Source organism: Dreissena polymorpha, chromosome 8 (assembly GCF_020536995.1).
Source record: "Dreissena polymorpha isolate Duluth1 chromosome 8, UMN_Dpol_1.0, whole genome shotgun sequence".
Lineage (NCBI taxonomy): Eukaryota > Metazoa > Mollusca > Bivalvia > Myida > Dreissenidae > Dreissena > Dreissena polymorpha.
In genome coordinates, this window is record NC_068362.1 from 81,675,252 (window position 1) to 81,691,284 (window position 16,033).

A 16,033-nucleotide genomic window follows, 5' to 3' on the forward strand; every position below is an offset into this window, starting at 1 on the left:
ACGTAAGCTTTAAATGCAGTTTAATCTTGTGCTTAAAAGTGTAAAGTATATAAATGAGCAAAGAAATATCATACAAATAGAATATTTTACAAGAAGGTTTGAGTAAAAAGACATTGCGAAAATTGAAATAAAAAAATTAGGAAATCACCTTAAATGTTTTTGGCAATATTTTCATTTGTGACCAGTTTAATTTGCTAAAGCATTCTAGACATTTCTTGATTTTTCTTCATTTTCTCCCATTATTAAAGATTTTATGGTGCAGAAAAAAGCATCCACAGTTTGATTTTAGACCATTAAGGTATCATGGCGAGTAAGGTTTTTACTAAGGTATTTTAAGGCTAGTGTAGTGCAACAAATGCAAATGCAGTGTATGCAATTTCTTGGAATTAATATTAATGTTTACCTCAACTATCTGAAAAATAAATCAAATATTACAGCAATTATTTCACAATCCTTTACAATTTCGCACATTTCAAAGATAACAAGAGATGTGTTTGTCAGAAACACAATGCCCCCTATTGGGCCGCTTTGAAATTAAAAAAAAAAATTTACCTTTAACCATTGACTTGAACGATGACCTTGACCTTGAACTTCAACCACTCAAAATGTGCAGCTTGATGAGAACGCCGCTTTGAAAAGTGTTGTGTTTTTTTTTTACCTTTGACCTTGAAGGATGACCTTGACCTTGCACCACTGACAATGTGCAGCTTCATGAGAAAGCCTCATTGAATTTTTTTTTTATTTTTTTTTTACCTTTGACCTTGAAGAATGACCTTGACCTTGAACTTCCACCACTCACAATTTGCAGCTTCATGAGAACGCCGCTTTGAATTATTTTTTTTTACCTTTGACCTTGAAGGATGACCTTGACCTTGAACTTCCACCACTCACAATGTGCAGCTTCATGAGAACGCTGCTTTGAAAAGAAAAAGAAAAAAATTGACCTTTGACCTTGAATGATGACCTTTACCTTGAAGGATGACCTTGACCTTGAAGGATGACCTTTACCTTGAACTTCCTCCACTCACAATGTGCAGCTTCATAAGAACGCCGCTTTGAAAAAAAAATAAAAAAATTGACCTTTGACCTTGAAGGATGACCTTGACCTTGCACCACTGACAATGTGCAGCTTCATGAGAAAGCCGCATTGAATTTTTTTTTTTCTTTTTTACCTTTGACCTTGAAGGATGACCTTGACCTTGAACTTCCACCACTCAAAATGTGCAGCTAAACGAGATACACATGCATGCCAAATATTAAGTTGCTATCTTCAATATTGAAAAAGTTATGGCCAATGTTAAAGTTTTCGGACGGACAGACGCCATATACTGTGAAACCATTATTATTCATCAGACATTAATTTTCGTCTTTTTTGTCCTTCGACCGATGGACGAATTCAAGATCCTAACGAACAATCATGTCACATATTTGAAACAAATAAGACTGAATTACCGTGGGCATGAGGCATTTAAATCCAGCGTAATCCACGCATATACACAGGGCTTGAAATTAACACTCGCACACTCGCAAAATGCGAGTAGGTCAATTTTTTGAACGTCCGAATACCCATATGCGGAAGCGCGCACCTTGTTTGTAGACTGGTATACTTATAGTACAGATACCCGGATGGTATTGATACAAAGAACATGAAACAGTAGACTATTCACACTCAAGTTAAATCCGGTTTTGACACAAAGGGGTGTACATTATACAGTGTACTGACAACTGACATTTCCTGTAAAACACGTATGCAATAAGGCTGTATCGAATGCGTCGACTTCGTTTAGGTAGAATAGTTTTGATTAGCGCTAATTGTTAACAAATTTATTACCCATTGTGTGTATTGTGTTTTTCAGGAGTGTTGCAGATTATACAGCCAACGCGCGGCGAATCCGGATTGAAGACAATACTATTAAACGCAATTAAAATCTGACGATGTGTGATCAACACCTGACTGAAATATATTCTACGCTTTTATCACAAATTAATAAAGAACATACTGATTTGTGTTTGGTTGTTTGGTTTTAACTGCATCTACTATTTTTGTACATATACATAAAAACCCGTATCTTTGTTTTTTTTATAACTCGTTAACGGTTATTCAATCCCACTTATCCACTAATCATAACAAAGAACGTGTCAATGACATAAAATAACAAGCAAATTCGTTGAATTGATATCCCCCGCCCATATGCTTCTTGACACAGAAGGGTTATATTTGACACTGAAAAAAGCATTTTTTCAAGATACAAAGGGCCATAACTCTATAATTAACAGATGGTGTACAATGTCATTTCGCGTGCATCATACTCTTATCCATATATATACTCATACCAAGTTTCAATGAAATCCGCCAAAGCACTTCCAAGATATGGCTCTGGACACAAAAGTGCCTATAGTAAAAAGCATTTTTTCAAGATACAAAGGGCCATAACTCTGTTTTTAACAGATGGTATACAATGCCATTTGGCGTGCATCATCCTCTTATGCATATATATACTCATACGAAGTTTCAATGAAATCCGCCATAGCACTTCCAAGATATGGCTCCTGACACAAAAGTGCCTATAGTAAAAAGCATACAAAGGGCCATAACTCTGTAATTAACAGATGGTGTACAATGTCATTTGGCGTGCATCATCCTCTTATCCATATATATACTCATACCAAGTTTCAATGAAATCCGCCAAAGCACTTCCAAGATATGGCTCCGGACACAAAAGTGCCTATAGTAAAAAGCATTTTTTCAAGATACAAAGGGCCATAACTCTGTTTTTAACAGATGGCATACAATGCCATTTGGCGTGCATCATCCTCTTATCCATATATATACTCATACCAAGTTTCAATGAAATCCGCCAGAGCACTTCCAAGATATGGCTCCGGACACAAAAGTGCCTATAGTAAAAAGCATTTTTTCAAGATACAAAGGGCCATAACTCTGTTTTTAACAGATGGTGTACAATGCCATTTGGTGTGCATCATCCTCTTATGCATATATATATACTCATATGAAGTTTCAATGAAATCCGCCAAAGCACTTCCAAGATATGGCTCCGGACACAAAAGTGCCTATAGTAAAAAGCATTTTTTCAAGATTCAAAGGGCCATAACTCTCTTTTTAACAGATGGTATACAATGCCATTTGGCGTGCATCATCCTCTTATGCATATATATACTCATGCGAAGTTTCAATGAAATCCGCCAAAGCACTTCCAAGATATGGCTCCGGACACAAAAGTGCCGGACGGACGGATGGACGGACTGATGGACGGACGCACTGCCGGACGGACGGACGGACAAAGCCAAAACAATATCCCTCCGCCTCTGGCAGGGGATAATAAGGGACAGTTACTATCACCTGAAACAACAGACTTGTTAATTGGCATATGCCAAACAAGGCCCACCTCCTGCAAGTGACTATTAAGTGTCACCCCTCTTTCCCGAGCACGATTTTTTCGCAACCGCGTATTACATGTATTACAAACAGTAAAAACAAATCGGACGCTTTTTTTTTCAAAACCAGAAATGGACGAATTTAAGTGCTGACGAAGACGTCATTTTTTTAAAAAGGACGAAATTTCATGCTGACGAAAATAAATGGTTTCACAGTATTTGACATTTGACCTTGAAGGATGACCTTCACCTTCACCTTTCACCACTCAAAATGTGCAGCTCCATGAGATGCACATGCATGCCAAATATCAACTTTCTATCTTCAATAATGAAAAAGTTATGGCCAACGTTAAAGGTTTTTTTCGGACGGACGAACAGACTGACACACATACTGACATACTGACTGACTGACTGACTGACTGACTGACTGACTGACTGACGGACAGTTCAACTGCTATATGCCACCCTACCGGGGGCATAAAAATATGAGACTTAAAGTCAGGAATACAATGTTTCTCTTTAATACCCAGCAAAACAGTAATTTGTGGTGATTAATTTATTTTTCCCGGTATAAGGAACAATTTGCAATCAGTTCAGTATTTTCTTTTGATGTTCAAGGGTACAAATGCAAATCAAAATTGCATCAAAAAATGTATCTCAAAGCCTGCAAGACCTTCCTCACCTTGGCCTCCAGCTCTGTTGCCAACTTTGACTTCTGTTCCTTGACGATTCTCATTTTCTCGAGGAACTGGGTTCGTTCACGGTCCATGTCCCGTAGTTTGGACTCAGCACGATCCGCCCGTTTCACGCACTCTAGATTCTTGTGCTCAGCCTGCGCGAATTTTACGACCATTGAGTCTTTCTCTCTGTTTGCCTCCTCCAGCTGCTGTGTAACCTAAAGAATAATAATTACGAAATAGTAAACCCCACTATGGCATTATAGTGACCAGCCAGGCAGCCACAAACCGTATATGGACCGAAGCCGTAGGACACCGAAGAGTGTCCCCTGTACCATTGTACATTGTTATACAGGCTTTCCATACTTTTATTTTTCATGCAACTGACAAAACATTCCAGTTGGAGCTAAATTCTCTGGATGTTAAGGACATGTCGGACGTGATGTTTTTTTAACAGTTATTTGTTTAAGGCATCGAACGAATGCAAAACATATTTCGGATTGTGTGTTAATCATACATAATGTAAACTTCGATAGGAATACAATAAAATAGTGTGATTTAAAATAAGTTTCGATAAAGGGATGGAAGAATAGAAAATGGAAGTGAATAGCTATCGTTTCGACTTTATTGTTATAAACATTGGATTAACGTTGGAATTGAGGTAAGCGTGTCGTTTATTCTAAATTAAGTTGTTTTTTTTACTCTTAATAAAGCTGAAATAGTGTCAATGCTGTTCAATAAATTGCTTCAACACAGTGCACATTTAGTGGTGTGTAACCCCGAACGGTCCATATTAAAAAAATAGCGACCAGTCCATATACTCTTAGGTTTCTCTATCGCATTTTACAGACTGAAACCGGTCAAATAGATATAGAAGGACCAATATCTCTGAGGTGTTTGTATTAAATTTGTGGATTGGTCAAATGACGTAATCAACGAAAAATTGAATGTCCCACGAAAAATAATTAATTTACAGTAGCATGGTGAACAAAAGAGGCATTTAAAAGAATATTTTCCCATTTTCTGAGAATATCATTTCTAAAAACCATGCATTATGGCTACTACGTCAAATATCTCGGCGACAACCTAGCAATGAGCAACGAAATTGCATGGTGAATAAGAGATGCTGCCCCCCATGGTTGACAAAAGCCTGCATCTCCATCTGAGGTCTCCACAAAAGATACCAAGTACTGGTTTTATCCACGAAAGGGACTCAAAAGTGTTTCAATAAGCCTTAAGCTTCAATTAATAGATTTAACAATTTACCACTTAGATACGTATTTTTACGCACTTGTAGTCCCTTACCAAGATAAATTTAATTAAAGACCTTTCTTACTAGGTTCAAGTTTTAAAGGCTCCATTTCCAACCCTAAGATACTGATGAGCAGCAAACAGCGTAAGACCTGAACAGACTGCGAGTTACTCGCAGGCTGTTCTGGTTTTATGCTGTTTGCACATAGCCATTTTCACTTTGCTTCTGAGTGGGAAAGGTTTAAACTAAGAACTGCAGCCCCACCTGGTCTACTCGAGCCTTCATCTCCATCTGTAGGGTCGAGATGGCGCGCTTGGCAGACTGGTCATGACTAGACAGGGTCTCCTTCATGCTCTTCAACTCGCTCTGTTGGGAGGCGATCGTGTACTCTAACTGCAACAGTCGTTAAGAATAAAACATTTAGGTGATTATATATGAGCATTGCTCAGGGAAAAACGGGGCTTAATGCATGTGCTTAAAATAGTTAATGCTATTGTGGTATTTTTTTTTATTAAAGATAGTCTCAGTTTATGGAAAATATAGTTAACCCTTTGCATGCTGGGTAATTTGTCATCTGCTAAAATGTCGTCTGCTGAATTTCTAAAATTAGCATTTTCTTTGATTTTTTTCAAAGAATACTATCAGAATAGCAATCAGTTTGGATCCAGATGAGACGCCACGTTCTGTGGCGTCTCATCTGGATCCAAACTGTTTGCAAAGGCCTTCAAAATTCGGTTCCAGCACTGTAAGGGTTAAAGCAGAAAGTGCTGTCATTGATTAGCTTGTGTTGACTGCACAGACTAATCTTGTACAATACCTATCTAACATGCATTAAATCCGGTTTAAACCGACAATACCTATCTAACATGCATTAAATCCGGTTTAAACCGACAATACCTATCCAACATGCATTAAATCCGGTTTAAAGCGAGCTAGACTCATTTAACAACAATTGAGTACTTTTTGCAAACTTAGGAAAAATAAACTTAAATTCCCTTTTTACTTTGGAAATAATACAACTATTTAAAAACTTAATTTTTAAAAAGACACTGATGACGTATGAATTATATGTACCTCTTTGATTTGTGGCAGGTACAGATCATCAGCATTATGCCTCTTGAGGTGTTCCAATTCCTTGCGCTGAGAATCACGCTCAAGCGTCAGAGTGTCCCACCTCGACTTGTTATCAACCATATCCGACTTTAACCTTCAACACATACAATTACTTTTTTGTTAATTATCTTGTAAAATCTATGTTACCATACCACATCTAGCGTTGAAATTTTGACTATTTCTATAAGGAACACTGATTGTTTATGGGCTAACTTTATTTACTGAGGTCTACAAAGAGGTTGGGTGGGAAAGATTAGATACTCGGCGCCGTAAACAATTTTGTTCTCATGTATAAAATCACAAAAAATTTTACGCCCGCTTACCTAAAATCCATTGTATCGGAAACAGTCAGAGCTAATAACCCCTACCAATAAAGAAATGGAAACAACATCAGAAATCTTACAACCCGCACAACAACATACTCTAATTCATTTGTACCATCAACCATTTTGGAATTGAACAAACTTCCTCTAGATACTAGAAATGCTGATTCTCTTACATCTTTTAAGCATCTTCAGATTCTTCTAAATATAAATGTTTCGATGATTGTACATTGTATTATATTATTATGGTGAAAGGCGCCAACAAATGCTTCACTATTATGGTGAAAGGCGCCAACAAATGCTTCACTAAAGACTCAGAACTGAATGTAGTTCACTTAATCAACATCTATATAAGTGTAATATTTCACTTTCACCCTTATGGCCACTTGTGGCGCAATTTAAACAGTTTCTCATTATTTCTTAGAATTTTAACGATTTACACACCAAAAAGAAGTTCTTTTCAGTAAAATTGCTCATTATACCTCTCCAACCATACAAACTTAATTATCTGGCAATGAAGTCTTGATTTGGAGAAAAACACGCTTGTCTTCGCTTCAGTTCATTATCCCCACGCTTTTTGAATTATTGTGGTTATCTCTGCCGTCTGTCTGTCCGTCTGTCTGTCCGTCCGTCCGTCCTGGCCACTATTATCTCCTACACTATTAGCACTAGAACCTTGAAACTTACATACATGGTAGCTATGAGCATATGTGCGATGGTGCACTATTCAGAATTTTGATCTGACCCCTGGGTCAAAAGTTATGGGGGTTGGGGTGGGGCTGGGTCAGAGATTTTTACTAATTTTTTTAGGTTATTTTACTATAGTTTCTTCATTTCTACACAGATTGTCTTCAAATAGATACTGAACCTCTCTTATGACAATATGGTCAATCTCAACTATGCATGGCCCCATTACCAACCCTGGGACGCCCCGCCCACATAGGCCACGCCCACCCAAAATTGCCTTTTACTATAATTTTGTTCATTTCTACACCGATTCACTTCAAATTGATACTGAACCTCTCTTATGGCAAAACGGTCAATCTCAGCTATGCATGGCCCCATTACCAACCCTGGGGCGCCCCGCCCACATAGGCCATGCCCACCCAAAATTGCCTTTTACTATAATTTCTTCATTTTTTACACCGATTCACTTTAAATTGATACTGAACCTCTCTTATGACAATACGGTTAATCTCAACTATGCATGGCCCCATTACAAACCCTGGGGCGCCCCGCCAACATAGGCCACGCCCACTCAAAATTGCCTTTTACTATAATTTCTTCATTTCTACACCGATTCACTTCAAATTTATACTGAACCTCTTTTATGACAATGCTATGCATGGCCCCATTACCAACCCTGGGGCGCCCCGCTCACATAGGCCACGCCTACCCAAAATTGTCTTTTACTATAATTACTTCATTTCTACAATGATTCACTTCAAATTGATACTGAACCTCTCTTATGACAATACCGTCAATCTCAACTATGTATGGCCCCATTACCAACCCTGGGGTGCCCCGCCCACATAGGCCACGCCCACCCAAAATTGCCTTTTACTATAATTTCTTCATTTCTAAACCGATTCACTTCTAATTGATACTGAACTTCTCTTATGACAATACGGTCAATCTCAACTATGCATGGCCCCATTACCAACCCTGGAGCGCCCCTGGGTCAAACATGCGGCGTGGGGATACGCTTCGGCCTCTGCCGCGCCATTTCTAGTTAGTACATAAAATGCAGTTAACATTTTGATACCTTGCTGTCTGTCAAAGCAAACAACTTCCTTGTATTGTTTTTTAAACAGTTTCGCTGTGTATTTTCTTCTGTCTGATGTGTCTTCACGTCTTTCTTATCAACCTTGATTAACCTACTATTTCTTTCTATATAACATACATCTACGTCAATTATTTAACTTGTTTTCATATATTGTATTGTTAAAATACATGTCTGCTACCTAACGAAATGTTACACACTAGCTTGCAATTACTGCGTAGGGAGAAGAACCCTACAAGATCTTGATCTTTCGTTCTAATATTTTTTTGGAACAATGTGACTCAGTTTTTATTGTATATGCTATGCACATGCATACTGTGTTTGTTCGTGAAATAAAATATGTTTAAACTAACTTTATTTTATGAAACATTCGTTGATTTTGAGTGTTTATGGGGCTTTAATATTTTAATTACTACAAGGTTTCAACCAGAACAGTATGAGCCTCGCTCTGCTGGGAAAACTGTGTAACAAAATGTCCGCAACTTATCACATAGGCTAATCATGGATGGCACTTTTTGTTTTGGGGGCATTTTTTGTTTAACACTTTACCATTTAGATACGTATTTTGAGGCATTTGTAGTCCTCTAAAAGTTCAATTTAATTAAAGACCTTTCTAACTAGATTCAAGTTTTAAAGGCTAAATTTCCAACTCTTAGATATTGGTGAGCTTTTGTCTTGGACATTGTGTGTAATAAAGGCTGCTCTTAACCCATTTATGCCTAGTGTCTAGAAAAAAGGCTTTTGCAAACAGCGTAGACCCAGATGAGATGCCACATGATGCGGCCTCTAATCAGGGTCTAGGCTGTTTGCTTTTAAAAAAAAATTCTGTAAGAACTATTCTAAATATAGAAAGAAATATACTAGACATCCCTAATTTTGGAAATAAATTGATCCAATTTAGAAGGATGGGAGAGTTCACTAGGATTAAATGGGTTAAACCTCCCTGTATCGCCTGGACATTCCTTAATCAGCCACATGACAGTTTACATCATAAATGTAAGGGAACAAAAGGTGAAGGTTACATTTTACACTCTCAACAAGTGGGGATGTTTTGTAACAAAGATCATTAATCTAGGCATCTTATTATTGCTACATGTACATTAATACATGTAACTAGGTCACCAGTTCTACAATGGACAACACTCACAACAATAGGCAAGATTTTCAATTCTTTAAACATTTCAATGTTACATGTAAGTACTTTATTAGACTATTTTCCCAGACATACCTTCAGATTTTCCTTCGTGAAACCCTGTGCTAGAATTATACAATGTACTGGTAAGTAAGTAAAATAATACACATTCAACAAGCATCCTATCACATGTGTGTAATATTTAAAAAGAACTGATAAACAAACTTATACCGTAAATATCCCATAAACATACCTGCTAATCTCACATTCTCGATCCATTAACAATTGTTTGGCTTGTTTCAGCTGTCCTTTTAACTCTTTTATTCCAGTCACATGGGGAGTCTCACCCTTTAGTCCTACTCTATCACTAAAAGAACACCAAACATTGTTTTTCAAGCACTGATCACATGAGTGGATGTTTTGGGACTTTTCATTTCCATGTTCTACATTAGAAATTGCACTAAGTTCAGAGTGACAATCTGAACTGACTAGTATGTGACTCTCAGCATTTCTGATTGTTACATTAGAGGCATCTTTTAAAGTTGCATCAAGTTCAGAAAGAAGCTCATCCTCAGAATCAACTGTTTTATCAGATACACTTTCCTTTATTGTACTTTGTTGCATTGAATTATCCATACCTCTTGACTGCTTAGTTTTGGGAATTGCACCCAAGTCTTTGGAATGATGAGCGTAATTCTTGCTTTCTCTTTCGGGAACACAGGATTTAGAACATTCGTAACTTTCACCATTCAACTCTTCTTGGACAATTTTTCCCTCAACAGACTTTAAATTATCTGCACTATAGTAGTTTAAAGCTTCTACAGTATTCCGACTAGATTGCACTCCACATGTGTCCGATTCACTCTGATCACTAGACTGCACTCCACATGCGTTCGATTCACTCTGATCGCACTCAGGTTGATGCAAATCTGATTCAGAAATATTCTGATGCGCAGTAGCAGCATTGTTTTCCTGTGCAGTAACAGCATTGGTTTCATCTTCAGGGAAACTTGTTTGAATGACTGAATTAGAGCCACTCACTGCAAAATTTTGCTCAACATGATCAGACTGCTCAAATTCATTGAACATTTCTGATGCCCCTGTTTCAACATTGTCTGTGTCACTGTTCATTATGATTGGTACCACATTAGTCAGATTCACTTCATTTGATACCGCTCCTTCATTTTCTTGATCTGATTCAGTAGGATCATTTTCTATTTGTTCCTCATTGGCTCCAGTGTTATCAAAGCATTCGCCGATCTCACTCTCCGGCATCAGAAACTCTCCAATACCAGAAGCAGAGGCACCATCAGATCCATAAAAAACTGTCCTTTCATCGCCTACATTGTCACCACCCTCAACCCTTGAAGGACCAGCCCCAAACTGGGACACCCTTAGTTCAATCTGGGCACTGGATTCAGTTCGCTCGTGCTCCCTAGTCTGCCTTATTCTTCCACTGACTGGTTCACACTCTGAGCTCCCTACTGCTGCCCCATCATCATGGTGTGTCAACAGCACACTGTTGCTCTCTGGCTCTAAGGAACAATCTGCTCCAGCCAAATACTGCTCATCTTCTGCAGCATAATTCACGTTAAAGTCTTCAATAATTCCATCATCTTCTCTTCCCACCTCATCCTGATCTCCTTCAGCCAAAGACCCTGCAATTTCTTCCGCATAGGCATCATTTCTATCATAATTCTCATAAACACCCTCTTCCTCGTTTCTTAAAGGTTGACATTTATTCAACTCATTATGCAAAATCTTACATTCATTTGATCGTTCAGAAGTTCCCTCATTGCACCCATTAGGGTCTGATGCTTTTTGTGGTTGGTCTGTGTCATTCAAATGCAGATCTGCCTCATCAGATTCTGTCTCGGCAGCATTCAACTCATCTAACTGTTCTTCATTGCACTCTGATTCTGGATTTGGGTTTTCTCTTTCACCTGATTCAGACTCTACATCCGACATGTTGACTTTCAGAGTATGTCAGAGCTGAACCTACAATTAATTTATCATTATTATTCAATTATATTATGTAAAGCTCCATTTATGTATTGCTGTAAACAATTAGCCATCATCTGACATGCAATATTAAGCATACAAGAATGCACATATCATGGAAAACAAGGGACAAAATTGTCACAAAACCAGGTTTTCATTGTGAAAAAAAAATCTGATAAAGGGAGAAAACTCAAACTGAACTTTTGAAATGACCAAAAAAAATTAACCCCCTTTGTAAGTTTTTTTATTTTTTTTAATCTATTTTTAGTCGTGGCGACCTTGACATTGGAGATATTGATGTGATTCTTTCGTGGGACACACCGTCCCATGATGGTGAACAAATGTGCCAAATGATTTTAAAATCTCACAATGAATGACATAGTTATAGCCAGGACAAGCTCATTTATGGCCATTTTTGACCTTTGAACTCAAAGTGTGACCTTGACCTTGGAGATATCGACGTAATTATTTCGCGCGACACACCGTCCAATGATGGTGAACAAATGTGCCAAATGATTTTAAAATCTGACGATGAACGACATAGTTATGGCTCGGACAAGCTCATTTATGGCCATTTTTGACCTTTGAACTCAAAGTGTGACCTTGACCTTAGAGATATCGAAGTAATTATTTCGCGCGACACACCGTCCAATGATGGTGAACAAATGTGCCAAATGATTTTAAAATCTGACAATGAACGACATAGTTATGGCCCGGACAAGCTTATTCCGCCAGCCCGCCAGCCAGCCGCCAGCCAGCCAGCCAGCCAGCCCGCCCCCATTCGCCAATCTAATAACCAGTTTTTTCCTTCGGAAAACCTGGTTAAAAAGGTTTATTTGCATTGACCACGTCTGATTTTATTTCTTAATAGAAAATTATACAAATTATTATGTACCTGTACATGAATATGTATTTATATGAAGTAAAAACATTGATATACAAAAAAATAAAGTTAAACAAGAGATGTGTTTGTCAGAAACACAATGTCCCCTACTGCGCCTATTTGATTTTTATAATTTATTTTGTTTATTATATCCCTTAAAAAAAATATTACTTCCCTTGTGAAAATGATCTTAACCTGCCAAATGATAAATAGAAATTATCTCCCTTTAAAGCTTGTTACTTCCCTTGGATTTGTTTTTTTGACCTTTGACCTTGAAGGATGACCTTGACCTTTCACCACTCAAAATGTGCATTTCCATGAGATACACATGCATGCAAAATATCAAGTTGCTATCTTCAATATTGCAAAAGTAATTGGCAATGTTTAAGTTTTTGGACGGACGGACTGACAGACAGACGGAGGGACTGACCGACAGTTCAACTGCTATATGCCACCCTACCGGAGGCATAAAAATTGCTGGCGCCATATAATGGAGTGACCTAGATTTTACGGACGATTTTACAAGTTATAACTTTTCTGCTTAAATGTCTATAATTCTCACACCAAAGTAAAATAAATGCGATTGTTTTGTAAAATAATGATTTTTTTAGGGATTGAATATAAACTTTAGGTAATATATCAGCTTTTATGCAACCTAGTAGAATGATTTTCGACAAGTACCGCAATACAGTGAGGTCCCATGATAACAATAATTTATATTTGCTTCATGTATTTTAACTGGGTGATAACTGAGGTAAAATGATCAGGGGTGGCGAAAGCAAATGTCCGAGTTGCCCGAGTCGTACATTTGCTTGTCTGGGCAACTGACTTTTTTCAATTAAGTTGTCCGTGGACAAGTTTTTTAAAAGTCGCGTTCAGGTATACAAAAATACATTGTATTCAAGCTGTAATTAAGTTTTACAAAATCGGATGTTGACACGCTATTACATTGTCAGTGCTATTTGCGGAGCAATCAAGCTAAAATACGTGCACTTTCCTGCGCAGTGATCTCCCTTATCCTATAAGAGACCGGGAGCATGCCGCATTTTCAACATTCGGCCCGACTGTTAGACAGTGTACAGACTGGTTTCTTTATTTTTACGATCAGACGGAAATAAAAAGTATCAATCTAAGATAATCAAAACATGGTCTACCTTTTTATTTAAGACGACTTTAAATTAATGGTAAAGATGAAACTTTTTTTTTTAATCTTCAACAACGGAGCAGAAACCCGAAGCTTTGAGCAGCCCACCTCCCAAAAAACTAAGAAAGATTATGATAAAGAATATGACCTAAGTAAACGCACCAGAACTTTTCAAGAAACTTGGCTAACAGATTTTTTATATAATCAAATTGCTACCAGTAGCGGAGCCTCAGTCTGATGAGGTCCACATACTGGACTAGTTTAATTTGTTAAGATTACAATGTACTTATGTTCAGCACATGTTTTAATAACACAAGCTTCGCAAGATTTAAAGTTTGAGAAAGTCTTAACATTGTTTATAATATACTGCTATAATGAATGTACCATTGAAATACAATTATAAACAAAACAAGCAAATCATACTCATTTTGATATATTCCACATTATTTAACATTAATCAATAAATGCGTTTATAATTTATATAAACATTAACGGACAAGTGTAGTTCAGCAACGGGCAAGTTAAATTTCCTAAATGGTTGTCCGTGGACAAGTATAGTTTTTTTAGATTTCGCCACCCCTGATAATAAATTAATTAATACCAAGAACAAGCTCACGGGCATTATCTGTTGTTGTTGTTTATCTAATGGTAGTCTGAGATAGGAAATACATTTAAAACATTAATATTGATTTAAAAAATCGAATAAATGCTCGACTTGTTTTCGGTACTAATTAGACATTAAAATCATAACATCGCGAAAATAAATAACAATACAAGAGACCATGCGTTGAATTGTAGACAACCTATAAATTGTGTCACCCACTCAAGTTTTATGACTACGCCATTGCATTTTACTCTCATTTTATTTCTACAAATTCAGTTAATTCTAACCAAAGGAAATTCATAGTTTTGACAGTTCGCTGCCAACATCACAAAATGGCGATCGACAAGTCACATGACCATAGGTTAAATGCCACTATCAAATAGCTCGTCGTGGCACACACAATGCACGTGGCGCAACCAATTCAATGCGCTACATACATTCTTCCTTTTTGACGTGTTCTTCAAAGCTCTTATGCGTTCCGTAATATAATATGAGACATTTAAACAAAAAGCACAATGCGATAAATACGGGAGCAGGCTTTTTCGGCACCAAGCTCTTTCGGCCTAGTCCGAAAATTCAGGTCTATTCGGCACCAAGCCTTTCGGCCCCAAATTGACCAGGCTTATTCGACCCTATATTTTATTACACCTTCTCTTTTTAACTTTATTGATTACAGAGGGTGTTAGATTAGTTACCGGTCCGTTTGGTGAAAATATATAAATATATATTATACATAAATACGATATTGTATTTTAATGTAATCCATTTATATATATCTGCCATCTAACATGCAAAAAAGACGGATTCCCTTATACTTGATATTTACTTTGTTGCTTCTTGACATGACTAACGATGTAAACCAAGTTATTTAGTTATTAGTCATGTATGTATTAATTTAATTATCTATTTATTTAATATGGTTTCGTTTAGTATTTCATTTGTGTGGATCGTCTGTGTGTATATGTGTTTAGCCTATTATGTGGCAAACTGCAAGTACTTGCTCACTCTGCCAATAAACTGAAACTGATATTTAAAATGCAATTGATAACTCACCATTCTGTGCAAAGTATTATATAATTAACATTAACTCGTCGGAGACAGAGTAGTGACACATACATAGATACTGAATCGATATGTTGGTTTAGATACATATAAGTTAGTTGTTAAAACGTATATACATTTGAATAAACATGTATGGACATATTGCGTAACAATGAGAGGGCAAATATTAAAAAAAAAAAAAAAAACAACGCCTTTTAAACTTTGTAAAAAAAACAACAAGCGGATTGAGAGGTTGGTTTGTAAAATTCGGAACCACCCGATGTATGTAGATACATCAAACTTGCAGCAGATAAACTAGACTGCAGACAACATCAGAATAATCAAATAGGAGGTAGGAACACGAGTTTTTAACATTTTTATGAGTACCGGTATATTTACATAATACTTGTCCATATTTATAAAGTGATATCTGACACGTTTATGTAATAAGTGATCTGCAATAAATTCATATTTTTATACGCATCAGTGTAAATGTAGAATGTTTTTGTTGAAATGTTAATATGTTATTTTTAACATCTATATTGGCATGAATCTAAGAAAGCTGTATCGACGTTAAGGATTTGAAGTTGAGAAGCAAATTTACAAATCGGTCGTCAGCTAATGATGACGCTTCTCTCCTTCTATCAATAAGAATATAGAATATCAATGGTTTTTGAGACTTTT

General features: G+C 37.0%; 1 protein-coding gene across 9 annotated transcripts in view; it reads right to left on the bottom strand.

Moving 5' to 3' along the window:
- LOC127842962 (coiled-coil domain-containing protein 186-like) overlaps positions 1-14,660 on the bottom strand; it is a 62,996-nt gene extending 48,336 nt beyond the window's left edge. For 6 of the 9 annotated variants that reach the window (XM_052372768.1, XM_052372765.1, XM_052372766.1 and 3 more), the window contains exons 1-5: positions 14,508-14,654; positions 9,930-11,674; positions 6,400-6,532; positions 5,590-5,718; positions 4,079-4,291 (exon numbers count right to left, since the gene is read on the bottom strand). In XM_052372768.1, the coding sequence (XP_052228728.1) occupies positions 4,079-4,291; positions 5,590-5,718; positions 6,400-6,532; positions 9,930-11,644 (2,190 nt within the window). In that variant the 5' untranslated portion in view covers positions 11,645-11,674; positions 14,508-14,654. Of the gene's footprint in view, positions 1-4,078; positions 4,292-5,589; positions 5,719-6,399; positions 6,533-9,929; positions 11,675-14,485 lie in introns of all 9 variants that reach the window. The other 3 variants (XM_052372763.1, XM_052372762.1, XM_052372764.1) reach the window with 3 other exon arrangements.
- Between the last annotated feature and the right edge of the window lie 1,373 nt (positions 14,661-16,033).